The 23410-nt window shown below is 64.1% G+C and overlaps 2 protein-coding genes across 2 annotated transcripts in view; one reads left to right on the plus strand and one right to left on the minus strand.

Moving 5' to 3' along the window:
- The window catches only part of Ptp4a3 (protein tyrosine phosphatase 4A3), a 41247-nt gene extending 37841 nt beyond the window's left edge, over window positions 1-3406 (minus strand). Inside the window, exon 1 of the mRNA XM_078016622.1 lies at window positions 3386-3406. The gene's annotated coding sequence lies outside the window, so the exon portion shown is untranslated. The remainder of the gene's footprint in view (window positions 1-3385) is intronic.
- Window positions 3407-19758: 16352 nt separating this feature from the next.
- On the plus strand, window positions 19759-20834 carry Gpr20 (G protein-coupled receptor 20). The gene has a single exon (XM_005316122.3). It carries the CDS (start codon window positions 19764-19766, stop codon window positions 20832-20834), a length of 1071 nt encoding a protein of 356 aa, XP_005316179.1. The 5' UTR covers window positions 19759-19763.
- The last annotated feature ends 2576 nt before the right edge of the window (window positions 20835-23410 follow it).

The raw sequence follows: 23410 nt of genomic DNA on the forward strand, positions 1-23410 counted from the left end.
GCACAGCCAGGGGGGCCTCTGCGGTCCCTGCCCCTCCTGTGGGCCTGTCCAGGCCTGGCCAGCTCTCTGCCCCCCAGGGCCCTCCGGGAGCTGGCCCCACTGCAGAGACCGTGACCTGGGAGGAAGCTCCTCAGCACCAGGACCCCTGGAGCCAGGCCCCCAGATCCCCACCAGGGCCTGTCCTCCCACTGCCCCGACACAGGGACGGCTTTTCCCAAGCACTGCCCAGACACCAGAGCCCATCCTGGGCGCGGCTCCTGGGCAGGGGCAGCAGGTGCACTGGAAGAGGCCCTGTGACCCTCACAGAAGTTGGGGTGCAGTGCACACGGAAAGGGGTGAGGGAGGCCTGACCACTCCACACCCAGACCTCCCTGTTTCTGACCCGGAAGCCCCCAGTGCCCAATCCAAGAACCATCTGGAGTTAATAATTTGGTCAAAGGGGATTTGCGATGAGGTTGCTTCCTTCTGTTCCCCCAGATAAAATGAATGTCCCCCAACCTGTGGGGGCCAAGGGAGTGGAGAGAAGAGGAAGGAGGGGAAGGAGGAGGGAGTGGCAGGCGAAAGAAGGAGTGGACGAGAGAAAGGAGAGGGGACAGAGGGGCCATTACGTCCATTCCCTGCCGGGGTAAATGTGGTTTTGGAGGGAGACAGAGCTGGGCAGTCTGCGGGCAGAGCAGGGCAGCTGCTTGGGAGTGGGATGGTGCAGAAGTCCCTGTGCCTCCTGTGGACCAGCAGGTTGCCCACTGGGCCGTGCCAGCAGTGGGGACCTCTGCCCAGCATGTGAGAGCAGCCCTCAGACAGGTGACCCCACCCTGAGGTCACGGGACCCCCACATTGATGCTGCCCAGGACATGGCAGGTCCAGAGCATGAGGTGCCCCCACCACCAGGGGCCAGTGTGCACAGCTACTGGCTGGAGGAGGGACCACCTGGAAACGCCTGCAGTCAACCCAGTCCCCATTCGCCTGAAAGGGCAGGGCCCAGGGGGCAGACCACAGATCCTGCCCCCGCACACAGGGAGGGGCTCCTGCCAGGGCAGACGGACTCTATCTGGGCCCCTCGACCCCTGGCCCCAGTTCTGCAAGGCCGGCATCGCTGCCTGGAGGGGCCAGTGGCATGTTCACGTTTAGCCGCAGATTCTCCTCGTAGACCAACCCCCAGGCAAGCGCAGGCCACGGTTCTGAGTTTATCTGTGCACTCGCCTCCTGTGTGCAGGGTGACCCTGTCCTCATAGCCACAGGAGGAGGTGGGACAAGCCACAGGAAGGTGCCCACAGGGACGGTGCGCTGAAGCTTGGGTCCCTCCACCAGCAGACAGAGCTGCTAAGTCCGACTTGTCCCCAGGCAGGCAAGCAAAGGCCCGGTGGGAACTAGTGACCACGGAGGGTGGCCACACACCAACCCAGAAGGGCTGACAGCAGGGACTGACAGAGACCTGCACCCGGTGCGAAGCAGCACCCTCAGAACAGAAAACCTGCGGAACCACCCAGGCCCCCAGCCATCCGTGGGGGACAGACAAACCCAAGGTGGCGGATCAGCAGTGTACACCCACAGCGCCGTCCTTCGCCTTCCGCACGGGGAGGGGGTACTGCTGAAAGGGCTCGGAGCTCCCCAGGGGAGATGGAAGTTTCGGAAGGAGACAGGAGCGCCCCGCACAGGGAGGCAGAGGCACAGCTGCAGTGTGCTCTTTAAAACGCTGGTTTTGTTTCGGGGGAATGTTCTGCGTGGGAACAGGACGGCCACGTGAAGGGGCTGCTAAGGCGGCCGCAGGCCCGGGGCCCCTCACAGATGCCGCTGCCGTGCATCAGTCCCTCCCGGGCCCTGGCCCCAGAGTCACCCCTGACATTGGCCACACCACCAGCTTTGGCAGAAGGGACTGCCCATGAGCAGTGCCTGACCCTCCGCCACCTGCACCCTGCAGCCTCCTGGGACAGCAGTCGCTTCCTGCAGGGTGTAGTCTCCGTCACTCGGGTTCCCCAGCCCAGGGAGAGCAGGGGCCCACCCGCTCCGTGGACCCAAGCACAGGTGCTGTGAGAGCCACACCACCCTCCTTGGGGCCACTGGAGCAGGGGCCATGTTGCTGTGGCTAACTGGGCCGTCCAGACCACTCGCCACTCGGGATGCCACTGTGCTGGCCGTGCTGAGGTGGGTGGGATCAGCACATCTCGGGGGAAGAGCGTTCCAGAGCACCCAGGCCTCAAAGGAAGATGTGTGCTGGTGTGTGCTGATGCGTGACAGTCAGGGAGGGAGCTAGTGTGGCTGGGGTCCGGGGCCACAGGGGAAGGCCACAGTCCACGGGCCTCGCAGGCTGCTGGGAAGTGCTAGGCTGTCGATCATCGGGGTGTGTCTCTAGCAAGTGGAGATGCAGTCACGGTTGAGCTCTGCCAGATGCTTCAGGGTGCCTTGTGGAAAATGGGCACGTTGGGAAGTAAGTGACAGAAACCAGACTCTGGTGGCTTCCCCCAGGAAGGAAATTTACGATCACATGTAAAAGGAAATGGAAAGGGATATGGGCTTCAGGCACAGAGAGATTAGGCTCTACCTGTGCTCCTCTGAATTTCTTCCCCACTTCATTTTCCCCTCATGGTCACAAAAAGGCTGCTTGTCTATCAGCAGATGACCCTCTGGATACTTTTCACTGATTCAAACCAATTTAGGAGGTATCCACCTCTGAACTAATCATTGGCCAGGTGATCTGTGATTGGTCAGAGGGTGGCAGCATAAAACCCCCCAACCCAGACTGCAGAAAAGGCTCTGCAGAGTGTGGAGCCCAGAACTGGCTGGAAGCCCAGGCAGAGCTGTGAGTCTCAGCTTGGCACTGCTCAGCTGCCTGCCCAGCTCCCCTCGCCTGCAGGCAGAGGCTCCCCTCCTGTGCCCCAGGTTACCCCGGGAGCCGGCAGCCACCGCAGGAGAAGTTAATGCACTATTTATTCCCTCCCTTGAGAGGAGGAGCTAGGCTCGGGAGCGGGTAATGTGCCCAAGGCCACACGGCCAGATGCAGGAGGACCCACACCCTGACCGCAGGCCCAGGGTGGCACTTGAGGGCTGCAGCAGGGCTACTCTCTGCATTAACGCCTGGCACTCCACGCCTGCTGGCTTGCTCGCGGTCCCCACTGACAACCAATTCAGGTATCCCCTCCTCCAAAAAGCCGTCCAGGGCTCCCTCCCTGCAGCAGAGCCCTGGTGAGCTGGGCCGAGGCTCGGCTCTGCTCCCGGCCCTCGGGTGACCTCCGAGGCCTCACGGGCTGAGACGGGGCTCTCTGTGAAGCTGTGGGGAAGGTCCCCTGAGACCCTCCATCCCCTTCCTGCACCTGGAGTTTCCACGGACGGCGCCAGCGTAAACACCCCGGGCGGAGGAGAAGACGTGTCAGGCGGCCCTTAAACAAACCTGTTCCCGGAGACGAGGAGCAGGCGCGGCCCGGCCAGCTGGGACGGGAGGTTGGCGGTGGGAGAAGTCACCACCCACAGGGCCCAGATGAAGGACGCCCATCGTCCTTGACCACACCAACAGATGGCACGTGAGGGGACACGGTGGGTCCACGTGAGGTGTCGCTCGGTGCCAGGCGGCTGCTCCTCTCCAGGTTGGCAGCTGGGGAGTGGCAGGCCAGCAGCCCACATCCACTCTGCCGGCATCTCAGGGCGCTGGCTCAGTGACGGTCACCCTGCTGCACATCAGTCACTACTTTAAAGTGTGGGTGCCCAGGCCACTCATATCGGCGCTCCAGGAGGGCCCGGGCTCTGCAGTCTGGGTCAGGACAGGGGCAACAACAGGTCACACACCTGACCCCGGTGACCTGGGCCAGCCCCCAATACCCTCCTCCCAGGGCTCTTCACACCACCCCAGCACTCCTGCCTCCGCTCCAGGTCGGGCTCCACGGCACCGGAGGCTGCTCCCCAGGTAGAAGGCCGTGGGTCAGGTGCCGACCCAACTCATCCCAAAGTGTCCCCGTCACCCCGTCACGAGTCATTTCCTATTGCCTCCTCTGTCACAGGGTCCCCAGTGCAGACTGCCCCGTTGGACCCGAGAGCCTGGGCAGGGTGCGTGTCCTGCGGGGGACTGGGTGCTGGAGGCCCGAGGGGGTCCTGACTGCAGGCGGGGGTGGGGGCAGGGCCTCGTCACAAGCCTCTAAGCCGCAGCTCCCCCAGGGCCAGGCCTGGGTCCCTGTGGGCCCAGGTGAGGGTTGGGGAGGTCAGGACCACAGCCCACCTCCCAGCTGGAAGAACACGGTGAGGGGCCCGTCCCCCCAAGTCCCCCGGGACTTTGGTGACGCTCCCTGCCCCCAGTGCCTCAGGGCTGTGGGTTTCTAGGGGAGATCAAGGAGCCTGGGCCCAGCCCAGGTGGGTCTGTTCCATGGGTCCACTCGCCAGCCGCCTGGGAAGCTTGGGAGGACAGTCCCGGCCCAGTGGCCGCGAGAGCCTGAGTGATGGGGGTGCTGCAGGGCAGGCCGGGGGCCGCCGACTCCCCCTCCCATGTCTGGAAGGAGAGGCTGTGGAGGCCTGCGTTCCCAATGCCTACAGCCCAGGGGCAGCGGTGACACGCAAGGCCACCAGGGGCAGCGGTGACACGCAGGGCCACCACAGGGCACCTCTGAGGAGCATATGCATTTTGGGTAAATTAATCATGAATCCAGAGCAGTGGAAAGAAGAAAGGAAGCCGCCTGCTTCCACTGCCCAGATCTCACCCTCCGGTGTCCAGCCCACTGTCCCCGCCCCTCTGGGGGTGTCCCTCCTGCGCCTTAGGAGGACCAGGGCTGTCGGGTGTCTATTTATAGAGGGTTCCTGGCCATCAGAGATTTCAAAGAAACTGGAATGTACAAAGGTGAGATCAAAAGCCACCCCAGTGACAGTGGTGTCCAGCGCCAGACAGCTTCTCTGCTGGATCCCGGGGAAGGACAGATGGACGCTCCGACAGGCCTGTGAAGCAGATCTCCCAGGTTTCACGCCCCCTGGATGTTGACGGGGCTCAGCCAAGCTCCACTCAGTCCCTCTGATCTCTGAAAGTGGGCTGGGGACAGAAATCGACCCCCAGAGGAAGGAGCGAGGCCGGAGGCAGAGAGGTGCCGCCCACGGCTCCCCCAGCCTGTCCTGCGGGGCTGCCGGCTCCCGGGGTAACCTCTGGGGCCAGGCCCCACAGTCACAGAGAGACACGGTCTACACCAGGCTGCTGAGCCACATGCGTGCTTGTCCCTTGAGACAACTGCACACACAAATCCTGCCCCAGACTCCGAATCTAGTGCAGTCACAGAGCTGGGGCCTCTGGCTGGGACAGCAGAGCATCTGGGGTGCCCTCCAAAGGGTCTCATTGTCCACTCACCCACCCACTCAGGTGCTGGGCACGGCAAAGGCAGGTGGCCCGGACCCTGGAGTCCTTCCTGTCCACTTCCCCTACCATGGCTGTGTCCTGCCTGGTCCCTGCCCAGACACCCACAGGCAGGACACATTCAAGGATCTCTTCTAGGTGACAGAGGGCCCTCCCAGAAGTGGCCATCCTGGTCTCCCCCACCTCACCAGGGGCCTCTCAGCCTCCCCTGTTCCTGCACAGGCCCCCTGGGTGTGGGGTCAGACAGGGGCTCCCCAGGGTCTCACTGGGGTCCCGAGCCCCGGGGCTCTGCCCAGGTTCCTGAGGCCAGGGCTCTGGCAAAGGAGGTGCCAGGGCGGCTCTGCCCCTGTGGGTTTCACCTGGGTTCCACATGTGACCTCTATGGGCAGGACACTCTGTGACTTAGAGCTCTGAGGACCATGAGGACAGATGGCTCCAGCTCCTTCCCTCTGGGCAGTGAGGGTCTCCGTGCTGCCCAGGTCCCTGAGCCAAGTCAGTGGGGAGTCTAGCTAGCCTAGAGGACTGTCACCGGCCGTGGCTCCTTACGGGGCCCTCAGGTGGGGAGTTGCTCATGGTAGTGCCTGCGTGCCTAGCTGCGGTCCTAAACGTCATCCTGATGTTCATCCTGGGAGGAGCCAGGTCACCAGGTGACTGTGACACTCATCCGTGTCTGTGATCTGCTGACCGATTCCCACTGTACTCCAAGCTCCTGAAGACACAGAGAGGGGCCTGAGTCCAGGGCAGGTGCCCAGCAGGGACACACTCATCTCCTGAGAGCAGGGGCTAGGCAGCCAGAGCCTGGAGCCCCGCTCCTCAAGAGAGAGCAGGGACCTTCCCCACAACCCTCACCAGAAGCAGAGGCCCAGAGCTGCTGACCCCTGAGGTCATCCAGGGAGCCTGTGGCCCAAGGGATGGCTCAGGTTGGGAGCCCCCTGACAGCCTGAGAACAGGCTTCCTCCAGCCGGCTCACGGCCCGCTTCCACTCCACCTCCCACCAGGCAGACAGCTTCCGGGCCTGGTCTCTGTCCTCCTGACACAGTCATAAGCAGAAAGTGGCCAGCAGGCCCCAACCGGCAGGCCTGGTGGATCTCAGACTCCAGCTCCTTGGGGAAAAAGAAGGGAGGGGGCCTGAGATGGGATCCCAAGCCCCTCCCGGGGGCAGGGACAGGGCAGAGCACAGGCAGCCCAGGAAACGCCCCTTGGAGGACCAGCTCTGGTGCAGGACAGTCTATACTCAGAGGTTCCAAGGTCAGCTGGTGGGGCAGCAGGCCCAGGCTGGGTGCCCTGACTGGCTCCAGACAGAGAATGGGCGCTGGTGCTGGCCACACACTGAGCCCTGGTCCTGGCCACACACTGAGCCCTGGTGCCGGCCATACACTGAGCCCTGGTCCTGGCCACACACTGAGCCCTGGTGCCGGCCACACACTGAGCCCTGGTCCTGGCCACACACTGAGCCCTGGTCTGGCCACACACTGAGCCCTGGTGCTGGCCACACACTGAGCCCTGGTCCTGGCCACACACTGAGCCCTGGTGCTGGCCACACACTGAGCCCTGGTGCTGGCCACACACTGAGCCCTGGTGCTGGCCACACACTGAGCCCTGGTCCTGGCCACACTCTGAGCCCTGGTGCTGGCCACACTCTGAGCCCTGGTGCTGGCCACACTCTGAGCCCTGGTGCTGGCCACACACTGAGCCCTGGTCTGGCCACACACTGAGCCCTGGTGCTGGCCACACACTGAGCCCTGGTGCTGGCCACACACTGAGCCCTGGTCCTGGCCACACACTGAGCCTTGGTCCTAGTCCCAGCTTGAGCCCAGCCCCTGGTCACAGATTGAACTCTGGGCACAAGCTGAACCCTGATCCAGGCCTCACCCTTGACCCCTACTGGGGTCCCCACAGCTGGACAGTGGCTGAGCCGGGCCCAGTGCCTGAGTTCAGGGCTCCCTCCCACCAGGGTTTCTGAGGACCTGGCCTGGGCAAGGACCACAGAGGGTGGATGGCTCCTCCTCGGCCAGGGCCGTGATGCTGGGGACAGAGGGTCTGTGCCCAGGACTGACCAAGGGAATAGCCGGTGGCAGGAGGGAGCTGGAGGAGCTGGGGCTGCCCTCCTGTGGGGCTGCCCTCCTGTGGGGCTGCCCTCCTGTGGGGCTGAGCTCCTGTGGGGCTGCCCTCCTGTGGGGCTGAGCTCCTGTGGGGCTGAGCTCCAGGGAGAGGGCTCGGCCAGGGCAGGCTGAGTTTAGGGAATGTCATTGTCAGGGAAGTACTTCCTGAAGGGGACACTTGATGGCTCATGGTACAACCTCAAACTGGGTCCCATCAGCAAGGGCCGACTCTTCCTCTAGCCTCGCTCCACTCATCTGCGACCTGCCCCAGGCGGTCAGGTCCGCAGTTGGCCAAACCTGGTTCCCACTGTAGGAAAACTGTAAGGGGCACAGCCTGAGTATCACGTGACCCCTCGTGGGGCCAGCGGCCTCCATCACACACAGTGACTCCCCGGGGGCACACACGTCCACAGAGTGGGGCAGCAGATTCTGCCCTCCGGCCCCTGCGCTTAGATGCAGGGAGTTTGTCAAAAGATCTTCAAGGCCCCCCACCCCAGGGCAGTTTGGATTTGGAGTGGAGGAGGGGTTGCGCGTGAGCACTGGCCTGCCACCCTCGCCAGGCCACCCTGCCTGGGCTGCCCTCTGGCCACTCTGTTCCCAGCACCCGCCCCACCCACCCACCTCAGGACCCTTGACACCAGCACTGGGGCAAATGGCCGTCCCAGCCAACAACAGCACCTCTCCTGTCCCTGGGCTGCCTACCAGTGCTCCTGCCGAGGGGGGGCGACCGCCAAATGCAGAGGCCTCCGAAGTGGTGAGCCGGGGCTCCCCACCCCTGAGTTTCTTCACTGACCACTAGGAAGATAATATTGACTGTGCATGTCACATCCCCCCATCTCTGTCACTCACCAAGAGGTGGCCACCTGGCTTCTTGAAGGTTAGATGAACAGTGCCAACACTTACAACCCTCAAAACCCAGTTAGAATGACATGAAGCACTCAGAAAGGGAAAAGGTTAGACACTAAGAAGAACTTCCGTTCTCACGCCCACCTAGCACCTACTATCCACCTCTTGGAATGTGCTGGTCTAAGCTATTTTAGCCCATAGAAGGGACAGGGATCTCACTGCCTCCTGAGGGAGTGTGGAAGGGGTTGAGCAGAGAACAGCAACTGCTATTGCAGTTCTCTGCCCCCCTGGGGACTCCAGCCTGGACCAGACAGTGAGGTCAAGAGAGCCGGGCACCAGGGTGGCCCCTCTGAGGCCTGCTGAGCAGAGAGACACAGAGAGCTACTTGGGTCCCCTGGGGCCACCTGGGCCAGGAAGGGCTGAAATAGAAAGCAGGCCCTGAGGCCCTGCAGGGGATGTGGACAGCTCTTGGGCCCAGAGGCCCAGCCTGATATGGACACACCCAGGAAAGACGTGGTGCTGCGTCCTGGGGGTGGGTGGGTTCCTTAGCTTCCAGAGAGAAGGTGGACCGGCCCTCAGCGCCAGGCAGGGACTTGCAGAGGTGAGGGACTCAGGACACAGGCTCCGGTCCGGCTGCGGCCACCTGGGCTCCACCCTGCTCCCTGCCTCCCGGCTGTGTGACCTCTCTGAGCCCCCCGGTTGCTCTTCTGAGGTGGCACCAAGGGTGCCCCGGGGGTCTTGGGGGACTGGGGGGAGCACACTGGAAGACCTGGACCCCAGGCCAGCTCCTGCGAGGTGGCAGCCACACCCGGTGCTTTCTCAGTGCTGCTCCCGGAGTGACGGCACCAGACCAGCGCTTCGGACCCGGGTCACCACCGGTGGGGGCGAGTCTTCTGGGATCTCTGACTGGCCGCAGCACCCACGCCCACTCCAGCGCCTCCCCAGCCAGTGTCCAGAGGAGGCCGTGGCGGGAGGACCTGGTGAGCTGGTCCCCAGCAGCCTGTGGGGTCCGACCCGAAGGCTCTGCCACCTCCATGGAGCAGAGTGGCTCTCAGAGTGGAGGGAGCTCCAGGGCCCAGTGGCCTGAGCCCAAGGAAGGAGGACTTGAACTCCGCAGGCCCTCCCCAGGCGGAGGACAGGGGCAGGAGCTGACCGGGCACCCTCTGGAATGGCCGCACGGAAGCCCCAGGTAAACTGCCATCACACCCTCTTGTCCTTCCTGCTCAGGGGAACCCACCACCCACCCAGCATCTCCTGAGCTGGCCTCGGGGCCCTGGGGTCCTGGAAAGATATGAAGGACACCCCTCCCAGTCCCAGGCCAGGAGGTCAGGGCCAGGAGGTCAGGGCCACGGGGCTCAGAGGAGGCTGAAGCCGAGACTCTCCTGTGAGAACCGAGTGCCACCCCAGGCCTCGGGGTCCCCGCCTGCGAAAGGTGGGCCACTTGGGTGGGCTTGCAGCTCCTCTGACTCCAGGGTTCCCCCCAGGCCCTGTGGGCCCATTCTGCAGGCCCCAGCTCAGGAGAGCAGGCGGGCAGCCCACCACTCGACCTCACCCAGGGTCCTAGGCATGCAGAGGGCAGGCAGAGCCAGAGTGGATCCTGGGGCGGTGTGGAGGCCAGTGACCAGCCTCCTCCAGCAAGCCCCCCAGCACCCATCCTGGGCCTGGGCCTCTGCTCCTCTGCACACCCAGGAGCCCCGCTCTGCCCCCGCATCCTATCAGGGTGCCTCCCTTTGCTCTGTGCTCCCTCAGCAGTACCCACAGCCCACACGGTGCCCCACTCCTGCCTGGGTAGCCAGGGCCAGTCCACTGCAGCCACGGGAAGAATGTCCCTTGAGTGTTGCCCCTGCTCAGCCCAGGACACAGAGTTTACCAGGTCACTGAGGCGCACAGTCAGGGGCCACTAGAAGCCAGTCTTCCTGCCCTATTTGTTTGTGGCCTGAGGTCTCCAACCATCCCTGTGCACAGAGGCGAGTGTCCTGGATGTCTGGCAACAGGCAGGCTGTGGCCGGGGTCGACTATCCCACCCAGGCTGGCCTGGTGGATCTGGATGCTGGGCACTTCCCAGCTGACTCCCAGGGGTTCTGCCACAGCTGAGCCCCACGTGCCCTCCAGAGCTCCAAACCGCTGGGCCCACATGTGGCCTGTGTCTTCCCCTTCAGTGCATCACGTAGCCCCTGCTCACTTCCATGGACCTGGGCGAGTCCTGGCCCCTGCCGTCCCTCCACCTCAGCCCCATTTCTCTAGACTGCCAGGCCGGACGGTGATTTCTGACGGGCCCCCTTCCTGATGGCAGCAAAGCCACGCTGTCCCTGTGGGTATGTTCCCTCCTGTGTGGAGTCCCCTGGCAAATGAGGAGCCACCCAGGTCACTGGGCTGCAAGGTCAGGCCTTAGAGTCAAGGCCAAGGCTGGGACCAGGGGACAGGGTCCAAGCTGACCCCACAGGCAGATGTACCCAGTGTCTCCCAGGGGCACACTCCATGTCCCGCCAGGAAGTCATGGCTCTGCTTCTCTCCACCCTCTGTCCCCTCAAGGAAGGCAGGACGCGGTGCCTGATGCCCCCGAGGTGCTTTCACGGGCTGGGCCCAGAGTGCTCAACTGTGCCCATCAGACCCACCTGAGGGGTCCTGACCCCTGGCCCCACCTGGAGACAGCCTGTTCTGAACCACAGCTTTGGTAAAGGCGATGGTGACACTGTCCCTGTGCCTGTCTCCTATAGGGCTCAAAGGTCAATCTGACCCTCAGCACCCGGCCTCCTGGCTCCAGCACCTTCTCTGCCACCCCAAAAGCCCGGGGTCCTTAGCAGAGAGTCCTCGAGGATCCCTTGGATCACGGGGGCACACCACACCGTCTCAGGAGCCCCAATGGGTAGGTTTGATCCTGTGGGCAACTGAGCGCCACTTCGTGCTGTCACCCTTCCCAGACGTCCTCTGGTGTCAGTTGTGTTGGGGGACTCCGATATCTCTGTGAGAACCAGGCTGAAGGTGGACCCGAGGCTGGCCAGCCCTGCCTGTGACTCAGAGCCTTCGTCTGCTCAGCCTCCACAGGCCCCCTTGCCCTGCCCAGATGACACTGACCCCTGCCCCAGTGGCTCTGCAACCCCCAGCAAGTGACCCCTCCGGCAGGACCCCTCCAGCCCTGCCTTGCCAGGAGGGGCTGGTGCTGGTCCAGCGTAGCAGTGTGGGTGGACCAGCGGCTCCTGCCGCCTCTGGCCTCAGTCTCCCCATCTGAGACAGTCACAGCACAAGGACAGAGGGAAGCCGTGGGCTCTGCCCGGCCACAGTGGGGATCCAGAGCCCTGGCATCCCCAACACTCAAGGGACATTCTTCCCGTGGCTGCAGTGGACTGGCCCTGGCTACCCAGGCAGGAGTGGGGCACCGTGTGGGCTGTGGGTACTGCTGAGGGAGCACAGAGCAAAGGGAGGCACCCTGATAGGATGGCGGGGGCAGAGCGGGGCTCCTGGGTTTGCAGAGGAGCAGAGGCCCAGGCCCAGGATGGGTGCTGGAGGGCTTGCTGGAGGAGGCTGGTCACTGGCTTCAATGCTCTCAGCTGCCCACAGAATCAAATCCACCACTGTGCCCACTGGGGCTGCTGAGAGCCGTGTGGTGGTGCCCACTCACCCTCCCCCAGGGTGCCACCCAGGGGCCTCTGTCACCTCCAGGCCTTTCCCATGCACCCAACCCAAGTCCACCGACCCACCCCCATGCAGGGTACACAGGGAGGCCAGCACCACGTGAGCAGGACTCCGCCCCTCCCGGGCACAAAAACGGCCTTGGGTGCTCCCGCCCCCGACCCCACAGGCAGGAGTGCCAGCCCCACCTCCAGCCCCTGCAGCCTGAGACCGCGCCTCCTGGATGGCTCCGCCCCCGTGCCTCAGTTTCCCCCTGTATCTCCAGGCGGACGCGGGGCCTCTGCGCCCACAGGCGCGCTCTCCTGGATCCCAATGCTCCGGCGGAGGGGGGAAGGAGCCCGCCCCGCCCCCACCCCGCCCCCACCCGCCGCCTTTGCCCAAAAGCGGCCCCCAGCGGGCCTGACGTCAGGCCCTGGAGGGCGCGGTCCAGTCGGTCCGCGCGGCCGAGCGCTCACGTACCAGCGGAGGCCGAGCCGCTCAGTCTCCAACCCCGGGAAGGCGCGGTGAGTCCCCCGCGGGCAGGCGTCCTCGCTCCCCCGCGCCCCAGGCAGGAGGCTCCCGCAGAACCCTGGCTGCCCAGCCAAGCAGGCAGCCGGGGAGGGCGGGAAACTGTCCGCAGACCCCGCAAGCCCGCAGCGCAGAGCCCACGTACGCCTGCCGGGCAGGGTCCTGGCAGAGGGGAAACTGAGGCCTCCAGGGAGGGCAGGCAGGAGCTGGCCAGGCTGAGAGCGGGGTGCAGAGGACCCGGCTGCCCTGGGAACAGAGCAGAGTTCTTCCCAGGCTGCTAGGTGCCTGACAGTCTCTGAATGTCCTCCCTATGTCCATTTATTCATTCAGTGACACCCTCAGTATCTGCTGGGGACCCCAAACTGGGACTCGGTCTCTCCACCTGTCAAGGCAGTGGGGTGGCCCCAGAGGCTGAGCCTACAAAGGGAATCCCAGAGGCAGTGAGCTAGCTTGGGGCCACAGCCACCACCCCCCGGGGCTGGGGCAGGACTGAGGTGGAGGAATTTGTGGGACCGTCTCCTGGGTCCCCCTGCAGAGTCAGCCCCACCAGGGTCCCCCTACAGAGTCAGCCCCACCATCCCACGGTTCAGGGCCTCAGCTCCCACTCTGGCTCTCCCCTTCCCTTTGAGGGATGGGGAAACTGAGGTCCAGGGAAGGCTCGGCAGCTCAGCTTCTAGCATGGACCTCAGAGCTGGCACTAACCAGCCTGCTGTCCCTGGAGCAGCTGCCCTGTGAGAAGTCAGCAGGAGCAGGGTCCCGAGGGGGGCAGGCGGGATGGGAACTGGACAGCAGCCAGGGTGCCTGGCGGGGCAGACATGGAGCAGCTGGGCCGCTTGTGGCAGGACTGGGACCGAAGGCTGGTGGTGGCAGTGCACAGCCCAGGGCAGGAGGCTGGACCTGCCCACTTGTTCCCACCTTCTGTCCTTGATACTGGGTCATCTAGGGGCTCTCTTCGCCTCTCCTCTCCCATCCCTGTGCCTTGCCAAGCAGGACCTCAGCAAAGGCAGGGGCTGTGACCTTGCTCCACGGGGAGCCTGGGGACCCCTTCTGTCTTGGGTAACCAAGGGGGAGGTGGTGTCTGTCTGTCCCGAGGCCAGTGTCATTTCTAAATCGCACTTGTTGGTTCAGCAGCTCCCCTGCTGCAGCCTGGTGGGCCAGCTCAGGTGTGTGGGATTCAGGAGCTCAGGGAGGACCCCAGGAGGTGGAGAGGGCCTGAAGGGTGCCCAGTGCAGCTGCCCCCACCCTAAGGCCCCCTACAGGTCCCAGCTCAGAAGCCAGCTCCCACCTCTGCCCTCCCATGGAGCACTGTGCTCTCAGGCCCTCCTCAGCTGTCCTGCCTTAATGGCCACTTCCCGGCCCTGTCCCCCTGTCCTCCGCCGTGTGCTCTGTCAGGAGGGGCTGGGTGTGCCTGGGGCTTCTTCGTGCTCACAGTGCTGAGGTTCAAGCCCAGGTCTACGTCTCCCAAACACACCGTCCTAGCTGTCCCCTGTCCCAGCCCTGGCTGCAGCCTGGCCAGCGTCTGCCCATCCCCTCTGCACAGAAGGGCCTAGTGAACCCAAATCAGGCAGAGCCCAGCTGAGCACCAGCAGAAGCCCACACCCAGCCCCTACCTTGGCTGGGTGACCCTGAACACAGGACTTGACCCCTCCCTACCTCCGTTTCTGCATAGCCAAGGTGGGACCAGCCACATCCACTTGAGGACATCATAGGAGGCATCAGTGGGACCCTGGGAGGGATCATACCAGCCCCACATGTTGTGGGGTTAGATACCCCAGGGAGAGTGTCCAGGGCACCAGGAGGTTAGAGAGTTCAGGGAGGGCTGTGTCAGTGCCAGGAGCCTGTACCAGGTGACCCAGGCAGAAGGGACAGCAGTGTGGAGGCCAAGAGTGCCAGGCTCAGGGTCATCAGGCAGAAGAGGTGGGCAGAGGCCAAGCTGGCGCACACCATGGATTGCCTGTCCCCCAGAGAGAAAGGGTCAATGGGATGGGGGTGTCTGGCTGCTGCAGCCCCCGCTATCCAGGCTAGAGGTGAACAATGAACCAGGTAACAGGAGGCACTGGCTGGGGACCTGCAGGACTGCAGATGGACAGTGCCCTGCCCCCCATAATATGAGGGAGTTCCATCAGAGACACAGTCCCAGAGGAAGGGGCTCTCCTGCTGGTGGCCCTGGAGGCAGTCGGGCAGGATGGGACCAGGGGCCCTCTCTGCCGAGTGGTGCCCTCCGATCTGGGATGGGGAAGCCCTGGCCAAGCCAACTGAGACCATCTGGGTGACTGGGGTCATATGGTCCATTTTGGAGGACTCGATGGGGCCTGGCTGCCCCTTAGTAGAACAAACAGAAGCTCAGACCCGTGAAAATGGTGGACGATGGTTCTGCAGCACACGGTCCCTGATAACAGCTATTCTGGCCATGGAAGACCATGAGTGTCACTCATGGGGTGGGGGGGGGGCAGGCTAAAGCCCACACAGACAAGGGCATCCACAGGGACACTCCTGGCCCAGAGGTGCCATGTGCAGATCACTGCTGTCCGTGTCTGGTCCTGCCCAATCTGGGTCTGGTCCCCAGGTCCACCAGTGCCATGCTGGGTGACCCTGGGCATGCTGCGGCCTTCTCTGGGGCTCTTTCCTCCTAGTGGAGCTTGGACACTCGGTGGGAAGTTTCCGCACCCATTCTCTACGCCTGCCCTCCCTGCCCTGGCTCACGAGCTGCAGGCCACACGCAGACTCCGGGGCCCAGGCCACCTCTTTACCCAGCCCCACATGCAGCAGGCAGAGGAGGGACAGCTGGACCCGAGAGGGGCCTAGAGAGCACTCAGGACCTGCCCTCCCTACCAGCAAGGAGGCAGCTACAGAGACACCCCCCCTGATGCCCAGGCGGCGTCCAGCAGGAGCCCTGGCCTCGCCCACCCTGCCCACAGAAGACGCGCAGCGGCTGGGAGGGGCAGTGGGGCGGCAACCATGCCCCTTCGGGTGTGGGGCTTTGTCGTGGCCACCAGGCTGGATGGGGTGGGTCCCAGGGGAGGGGACAGGATCAGATGACTGGGTGGGAAGGTTCCCTTCTCTGGGAGATCCCCAGAGTCACAGGCTCTGAGAAGTGCCGGGTGGTCCCACTCTCCCACCTGTGGGCGGCGGGCCTCCAGCGCCCTTTCTGGAATTCAGCCTTCCTCCCAGGTGGGTGTCCACAGGTGCGTCCCCCCGTCATCCAGCACCTCGAGTCACTGCCAGGTTTCCTGGATGCACTCGACAAACAGGGTCCCCGGAGTCACGGGTGAGGGAACTGAGGCTCGCAGGGGTGGAGTACCTGGCCCAGACCTCACAGATGGAGGTCACCACGCAGCAGTGGGAGCTGGGAGCTGACGCTAGCAGGACCCAGTGGTCAGCCTTTCTGGGCGGGGGGTGGTAAGGCGGAGCCAAACCAGGCCCCCTCTGCCCCTTTGGTGGGCACAGCCAGCCTGAGGAAAGGCACTGAATGCCACCGTGGGCACGGCCCACCCTGCCGTCCTCCATGGGGCTGGCTCAGAAAGATCGCAGACCCGCCCTGGGCTGCTCACCCCAAGATGCCACGGTGTGATGGCAGGGTGGCACACAGCAGTGCAGGGGACCACTCCAGTGGAGGAGCGCAGGAAGAGGCTCCTGGGCCCAGAGAGGAGCCAGGAGGAGAGCTGGGAGCGAGTCCTAACAGTGGTCTCCGAGTGTGTCCAGGTGCAGGGAGGGAGCAGCGGCCTGGAGGGGCAGGGCGTGCAGAATGTGGGCCCACTGTGGCTCCCTCAGGCAGGGTGCCCTGACTGCCCTGAGGGCCCTGGCCCCGGAGGCCTGCCAGGCTGCCAGGGCAGTGAGCGGCACCAGGAGCCCAGGAGGCGGGCGGCAAGGTCACTCTGGGAGAGCCACCCTCCTGCTAGCAGGTCCAGTCCAGGCCCCGCTGAGGAGGGGAGCAGGACATGCCCCTGGCCCTGCAACCCCTCAGGTGGAGCTCATCTCCTCATTACCTCGCTTCCCTATTTTGAGCACCTACTATGTGCCCAGGGTCATGTTGGTGCAATGACCCCCACTTTACAGATGAGGAAACAGAGGCTCGGAGACTCTAAGGAAGGACACATGGTTTTCAGAGAGGGACCCAGGCATGGACGGGGCAGTCTGGGCTCGAGCTGGACTCTAGTTCCTTGGTGTCTAATCTCAGTCGCATACTGAGCCCTAATCCTGGTCGCAGGCAGATCCCCAATCCCAGTAACAGAACCTGGGGGCCCAGCCTCCGAGCTTGGCCTCCCGGCAGCTGGGAGAGGTCTTCAGGAAGGCCCCCGAGGCAGGATCAGGAGTGGCATTAAGGGTCGTGCTGTCCCCCGGCTCTTCTCCCATCTGACTCTGACCGCAGGGGGAAGTGTCCAGGTGTGGGCAGGCCAAGCAGGCTGGGACCAGTGCTATGTGAAGTCTCGCAGCCCTGGCGCAGGCCCCAGGCCCGGAGCCCTAGCTCCAGGCCCCGCACTGCAAGCCCATGACATCAGCCCTGCCCACTGGGCTCCGACCAGCTCTTCCAGGCCATGGAGGCTGCCCAGCCATGGACAGTCCCAAAGCACCCTCCAGGAAGGGACAGGCGAAGGATCATCTCCCCCAGGCCCTCTGCCTCCCCCTCTGCCTGGGCAGGAGGGCCAAGGCCAGCGACCCCAGAGGCCTAGACTTTCTTCTGCCTCCAGGGCAAACAGGGACTGGAGCACACATTTGAGATCCTCGTCCTCCAGGGCAAAAAGGGTAGTGAGCAATGCCCAGAGAGTGGCCATTTAATTAGTCACTGTGGAAAGGGAGGCCGGGGACAGGAGAGGTGCCAGACTCAGCCGAGAGAAGAGGGGAGGGCAGGATGGGAGCAGGCTGGGGCCAGGACCAGGGCTGAGTGTGGCTGGCATTAAGGCTCCCAGCGTGATGTGGACCCAGTGTAAGAGTGCAGCAGGGACTGGGCCGGCGGGAGACCAGAGTCGGTCCAATGCCTGTCCTAGGCTGGAGTATGACAGGGACGAGGCTCCTTCTGTAACTGGGATTGGGGATCTGCATGTGACCAGGATCAGGACTCAGTGTGTGACTGAGATCAGGGGTTAGAATGTGACCTGGATCAGGTCTCAGGCCATGACGAGGACCAAGGCTCAATGCGTTACTGGGACTGAGGATAGTGTGTGACCAGGATCAGGGTTCAGTACATCAGGCCTCAGAGTGGCCGGTATCCAGATCCATCACGCTGCTGGGATCATGGCTCAGTGCAACCAGTTTCAGAACCGTTGTGGGACCAAGATCAGGGCTCAGCTCTGTGTGAGATCAGGGATCAGACTTCAGGGTTGAGAACCCTCTCTCCTCCCCTGTCTGGCCTCTGGGGTGTTTCGAAGGTCCCATCCACCCCCAGACTCTGGAGACCCCAGAGTTCCCACTGCCCTGGTCCCTGTCCCCAGCACCACAGTGGCTGGTGAGCACGCAAGGCTGGCCCTGGGGAGATTCCCGGGGGGGCAGGACCCTGTGGTCAGCGACATCCTGGGACCAGCTCCCAGAGGAAACATTTGGTCATGTTTATTATTTGTCTTTGGTTGTGACACTGAGACAGGCCAGTGCAGACAAAGTGGAAAGCCACTCTGCAACACTGTCCCCTTGCTGACACTGGTGACGACTCGGGTCCTGCCTCCAAGATGACGTTCCTCTCCTTCCTGAAGACCTTTGGCTCTCCCTGCTGCCAGGAGGCCAAGCCCAGAGGCTGGGCCTCCAGGATCTGAGCCCCCATGGCCCCTCATGCCCTCAGAGCCCCGCCCTGGCCCCCTGGCCCTCGGAGTCCCCCAGGGCTGGAGGAGGACCGATCCACTCATCCCCATCAGGGACGGCCTGCCTGTGAGGGGTGATAGAGAGCCCACCCAGAGGACACTACGACCTGGCCCCTGGGGGGTGCAGAGGGCAGGCACAGGCCTGGGCTTCACTTGGCTTTCCCTAGCAGCCTGGGGTGGCAGATGTCCAGGGCAGGGCTCCCAGAGGAGAGAGCATGCTGGGTGACCTCAGGCAGGTGCCGACCTCTCTGAGCTAAGGATGGAGCTGGGGCTACCTGCCTGCCAGACCTGACCCTGGGGAGGCCAGTGTCCCTTCACTGCACCCACCCCTGCTAGGCTGGGCACAGTCCCCCGTCCCCTGGGACGTAGGACTCAGTGTTCCCCCTTCAGCAGGATGGAATGGCCGAGGAGCCTGCTGCCCAAGGCCACGCAACCAGTCTCTGGGAGTGGCAGTGCCCAGGCTATTTACAGCAGACGGCCCCTAGGAGGAATCGGGAAGAGTCTTCCTGACCCCGCAGGGGGACCCTGTGCACCAAGAATGTCTGGGTGCCCACCCCGCCTCCCTGCCTCTCCCCAGAGGCTTCTCCTGTCTCCTGAAAAAGACAGAAATGTCCTTATTTGGAGGGTCAGCCCAGCCTGGGGTGGGGGCAGGATCCTGTTAACCCTTCCTTTATAAATAAAGGGATAAATCAGGGCCAGTTAAACACTGCTCCAGGAACGTAAACAGAGTGGGCGGCTCCGGCCCAGCCCCTGCCCACCCTCCCCTGCGCAGAGCACAGTGTGCCTGAGACCCACACCCTCCCGGTGGCTGCTGGGACCTGGCTCCAGGCTCCACCCCAGCGAGCAGCTGGTGGTCAGGGTAAGTGTGCCCTGCTCTCAGGGCCGTAGAGGACAGCAGCTGGCTCTCAGCCCACCTGCTCTGCTGAGCACCCATTCCCTTTGGGAAAGGACCAGGGTGTTGACCTGGAGCTGACCTGGTGGAGGTGGGGACAGACAGGTGGCTGGAGGATGGTGGGTGTGGGGTCAGGGGTGGGGGAGCAGCTCATGGCCCTCCCCCTGGGCAGGGCTCTGTCCCAGCAGAACAAGTTTATCAGCCACCACCTGTGCTAGGGGCTGCTGTGCCCTTGATCCAGATCAGTTCAGTTAATCCTCCCAGCAGCAGCTAAATTCCAATACGGTAGATTAGGAAATAAGGCACAGGGTGGTTCAGTGACTTGCCTGAGGATGCACAGCAGGTAAGTAGAAGAACCAGAATGGAACTAGGCCCTGAAGCCACATTGAGCCCCATGATCTTACCTTTGTTTTCCCCCTCCAACCTGAACTCAGTCCTGTGGGGAATGTGTCTGAGCCTGTCTAGTGAGGACAGTCCCCAAAACCTTAGCATTTTGCTGAAGCTCCACGCTGCAAGTGTCAGGTGTGAGTGGTGCGGAGAGAGCAGGGTCTCAGGCGGGGCCAGGCAAGGGTGTGGGGAGGGGACAGAGTGGACAGACCAAGCAAGGGCCAGCCTCAAACAGAGCTGGCTGCCAGGCTGGTGCGCAGGAAACCCCTTCTCCTCCTTCCAGGGCCACCGCCATGCCCTCTGCGCCTGCAGCAGTGCCCTGGGCCTTGGCAGCCCCCAACGCCACGGTGTCGGCCAACAGCAGTGTGCCAGAGACCTCTCTCTTCCACCTGTTCGCCCTGCTGGACGAGGAGCTGCACTCGGCCTTCCCCGGCCTCTGGCTGGCGCTGATGGTGGTGCACGGGGTCATCTTCCTGGCCGGGCTGGTGCTCAACGGGCTGGCCTTGTACGTCTTCTGCTGCCGCACCAGGGCCAAGACGCCGTCGGTCATCTACACCATCAACCTGGTGGTGACCGACCTGCTGGTGGGCCTGTCCCTGCCCACGCGCTTCGCGGTCTTCTACGGTGCGCGGGGCTGCCTGCGCTGCGCCTTCCCGCACGTCCTGGGCTACTTCCTCAACATGCACTGCTCCATCCTCTTCCTCACCTGCATCTGCGTGGACCGCTACCTGGCCATCGTGCAGCCGGAGGGCTCCCGCCGCTGGCGCCAGCCCGCCTGTGCCAGGGCTGTGTGCGCCTTCGTGTGGCTGGCCGCTGGCTCCGTGACCTTGTCGGTGCTGGGGGTGACGGCCGGCGGGCGTCCCTGCTGCCGCGTGTTCGCACTGACCGTGCTGGAGTTCCTGCTGCCGCTGCTGGTCATCAGCGTGTTCACAGGCCGGATCGTGTGTGCACTGTCGCGGCCAGGCCTGCTGCGCCAGGGCCGACAGCGCCGCGTGCGGGCCATGCAGCTGCTGCTCACGGTGCTGGTCATCTTCCTCGTCTGCTTCACGCCCTTCCACGCCCGCCAGGTGGCTGTGGCGCTGTGGCCCAGCGTGCCGCACCACACCAGCCTGGTGGTCTACCACGTGGCCGTGACCCTCAGCAGCCTCAACAGCTGCATGGACCCCATTGTCTACTGCTTCGTCACCAGTGGCTTCCAGGCCACCGTCCGTGGCCTCTTCCACAGGCACGGAGCAGAGTGTGAGCCCAGCAGCGGCGACGTGGTCAGCATGCACAAGAGCTCCAAGGGCTCGGGCCCCCAGATCCTTCTCAGTGCTGGTCCTCGTGCGCTCACCCAGGCCCTCACCAATGGGCCTGAGCCTTAGGTCAGCAGCACTCTGCCAGGGGCCAAAGGTCAGGGCTTGGCCGGGTGGCCAGCCCAGACACCTGCTGGGCCAGGGCAGCAAACTGGTCTCGTTTGGATGGACTGCAGACGGGTACCAGGGCACCGCACTGAGATTCTAGGGCCACTGTGCTGCGGTTGATTAGCCATGTCTGCATGGGCTCCGGATGGGTGTGGTGGTCTGAGTGCCAGTTACTTGCCTTCCTGGGGTCTCCTGCACCCGCTGAAAACCCAGGAGGGTAGGCGGGCTGCTGCTCACTGGGCCCCTTGTCTGCAGAAGGAGCTCCTCAGGAGAAGGAGCAGAGGTCACCTGGGTCTGTAGGCTCCCAGGAGGGTTAGAGAAGCAACCCAAGGAGACCTGCCCACACCCAGGTGGCAGCACAGGGACAGGGGAATGTGGGGACATAAATGCTGCATACTGGGCCAGGACAGGGGGTCACCTCTGTAAGGCCCCCACCTGAGGCCCCCTAAACTGTACAGAAGACAGCGTGACCCCCGAGGGCTTTGAGATCCCGTCTGCACCTGAGCCTGCGCAGGAGGGGCGTCTTGTCCACCTCTGTGCTGGAGGGAATGGTGTGCGGTGCCACCACAGCAAGGGCAGGAACAGAACCAGAGCCCAGAGCCCTGCTCCTCCCGTGGCACTGCTCAGAGCCTCCCAAGAAACAGACTCAGCAGGCCCTCCTGCCCCGGGAGGACAGCAGGCCTCAGGCCTCATCCCGTGGACCAGACATGACCACTGGCACACAGGCCAGCCGCCTGGAGGCCACAGGGTGGGTCTCCCCTCCGGAGCTACAGAGGACCAGTCTGGCCGCCCTGGCCCAGCCCGCGGCTCCATGCCTTTGACCCAGGAGAAGCACTCTCTGGCTTGGATCTCTGATCAGCTCCGTGGACCCTGGAATCACCTCCCACATGCTTCTGCCCTTGCCTGAGCTCCCAGGGCCCTGACCGGGCCGTACGTGGGAAGGGGGCTGTGGAGGAGGACAGGCGCTCTGGGTGTCCCTGCCTGGGGACTTGGCCAGGACCACTGAAGCAGGTGAGGTGGAATCAGGCCCAGGTTGGGCCCTTGCCTATGAGAAAGTCCTCTGTGCTCAGGTGCCCTGTGGCCTGGGCAGCTGGGAGAGGGGTGGGGCAGGGGGGCAAAAGCCCCCACCTTGGCCCCAGGCCAAGTGTCGTTGCCACTGGAGGCCCTGGAGAGGGTGTGGACAGGAGCTAGGAATGAGACTCAGTGGAACGGGTTAGCGGAGGCTGCAGAGGGAGTACCTGGAGCAGGGGGCCAGAGTGGTCCCCACGGAGCCCAGGGGCCTCTGGCTCCAGGACGTCATGGGCGGCTGGGGCGGGGAGCACCCCTAGCCTCTAGCTGGCAGGACCTGAGCCCTGGCACCAAAGGCGTGCCCAGCAGGGGGTGCTGTGACCCTCACAGGGATGACTTCCTGGCCCCGTGCCCAAGAAGCAGTGGGCATCACTGTCCTTGTTGTCCTGGCCACTCTATCCCTGACCCTCACTGGAGCAGGCCTTTTGGCTCAGAACTGCCCCCACCCCAGCTCCCAGGGGGCTCAGAGCACCCACCTCTCACCAGGACCCAGAGTTCCAAAAGACAAGAGGGCCTGGCCCAGGTGGGAGGTGGCCAGCAGCCGGGAAAGACCTGAAGCCACCCTCAGACCAGGAGGCTCCGCCGGGACAGGGCGGTCCCCGCGGGCACACTCCCTGGGCCGCTCGGCTCACCCAGGACCCCTCTGTGCACAGTTGTTCAGGGACCCTCCAGGGCTTTGGCTGCTCTTGCTCATCCCAGGGGTCCCCCCAAGCCCCAGCAGCTGCCCACCAATTACCCCAAGCCCTGGCCAGGCCAGCTCCCCATGTGACCTGGGCCTTGACAGCCTCACCTCCCTTCCCCGCTGCCCTGCGCTGACCACCTCACTGGGCACGGCTGTGGGGAGGGAAGCTCAGCAGGGGACAGCCTGGGCCAAAGCGGGTCCGAGCTGCCTCCTGGAAGCCAGTGAGGGGCGAGGACACACCAGAGCACCCGACTTCACATGTGGGCTGTGGTCCCCTTCTTTTGTAGCAAGTGCCCCCTCCTCTGCCAGCGTTGGGCCCCCACCATCTTTCTCCACTCTGCCCTTTTCCCGCCCCTCCAGGCCCCCACCTCATTCCCTGTCTGGTTAGAGGGAAGGGGCGCCCTAGTTCACCCTGGAGAGGGAAGGGGCGCCCCGGTTCACCCTGGAGAGGGAAGGGGCGCCCCGGTTCACCCTGGAGAGGGAAGGGGCGCCCCGGTTCACCCTGGAGAGGGAAGGGGCGCCCCGGTTCACCCTGGAGAGGGAAGGGGCGCCCCGGTTCACCCTGGAGAGGGAAGGGGCGCCCCGGTTCACCCTGGAGAGGGAAGGGGCGCCCCGGTTCACCCTGGAGAGGGAAGGGGCGCCCCGGTTCACCCTGGAGAGGGAAGGGGCGCCCCGGTTCACCCTGGAGAGGGAAGGGGCGCCCCGGTTCACCCTGGAGAGGGAAGGGGCGCCCCGGTTCACCCTGGAGAGGGAAGGGGCGCCCCGGTTCACCCTGGAGAGGGAAGGG

This window comes from Ictidomys tridecemlineatus, chromosome 7 (genome assembly GCF_052094955.1).
Source record: "Ictidomys tridecemlineatus isolate mIctTri1 chromosome 7, mIctTri1.hap1, whole genome shotgun sequence".
NCBI lineage: Eukaryota > Metazoa > Chordata > Mammalia > Rodentia > Sciuridae > Ictidomys > Ictidomys tridecemlineatus.

Bases quoted from the DNA above. Each gene is read 5' to 3' on its own strand.
- Gpr20 (XM_005316122.3), top strand. From the start codon at position 19,764: ATGCCCTCTGCGCCTGCAGCAGTGCCCTGGGCCTTGGCAGCCCCCAAC.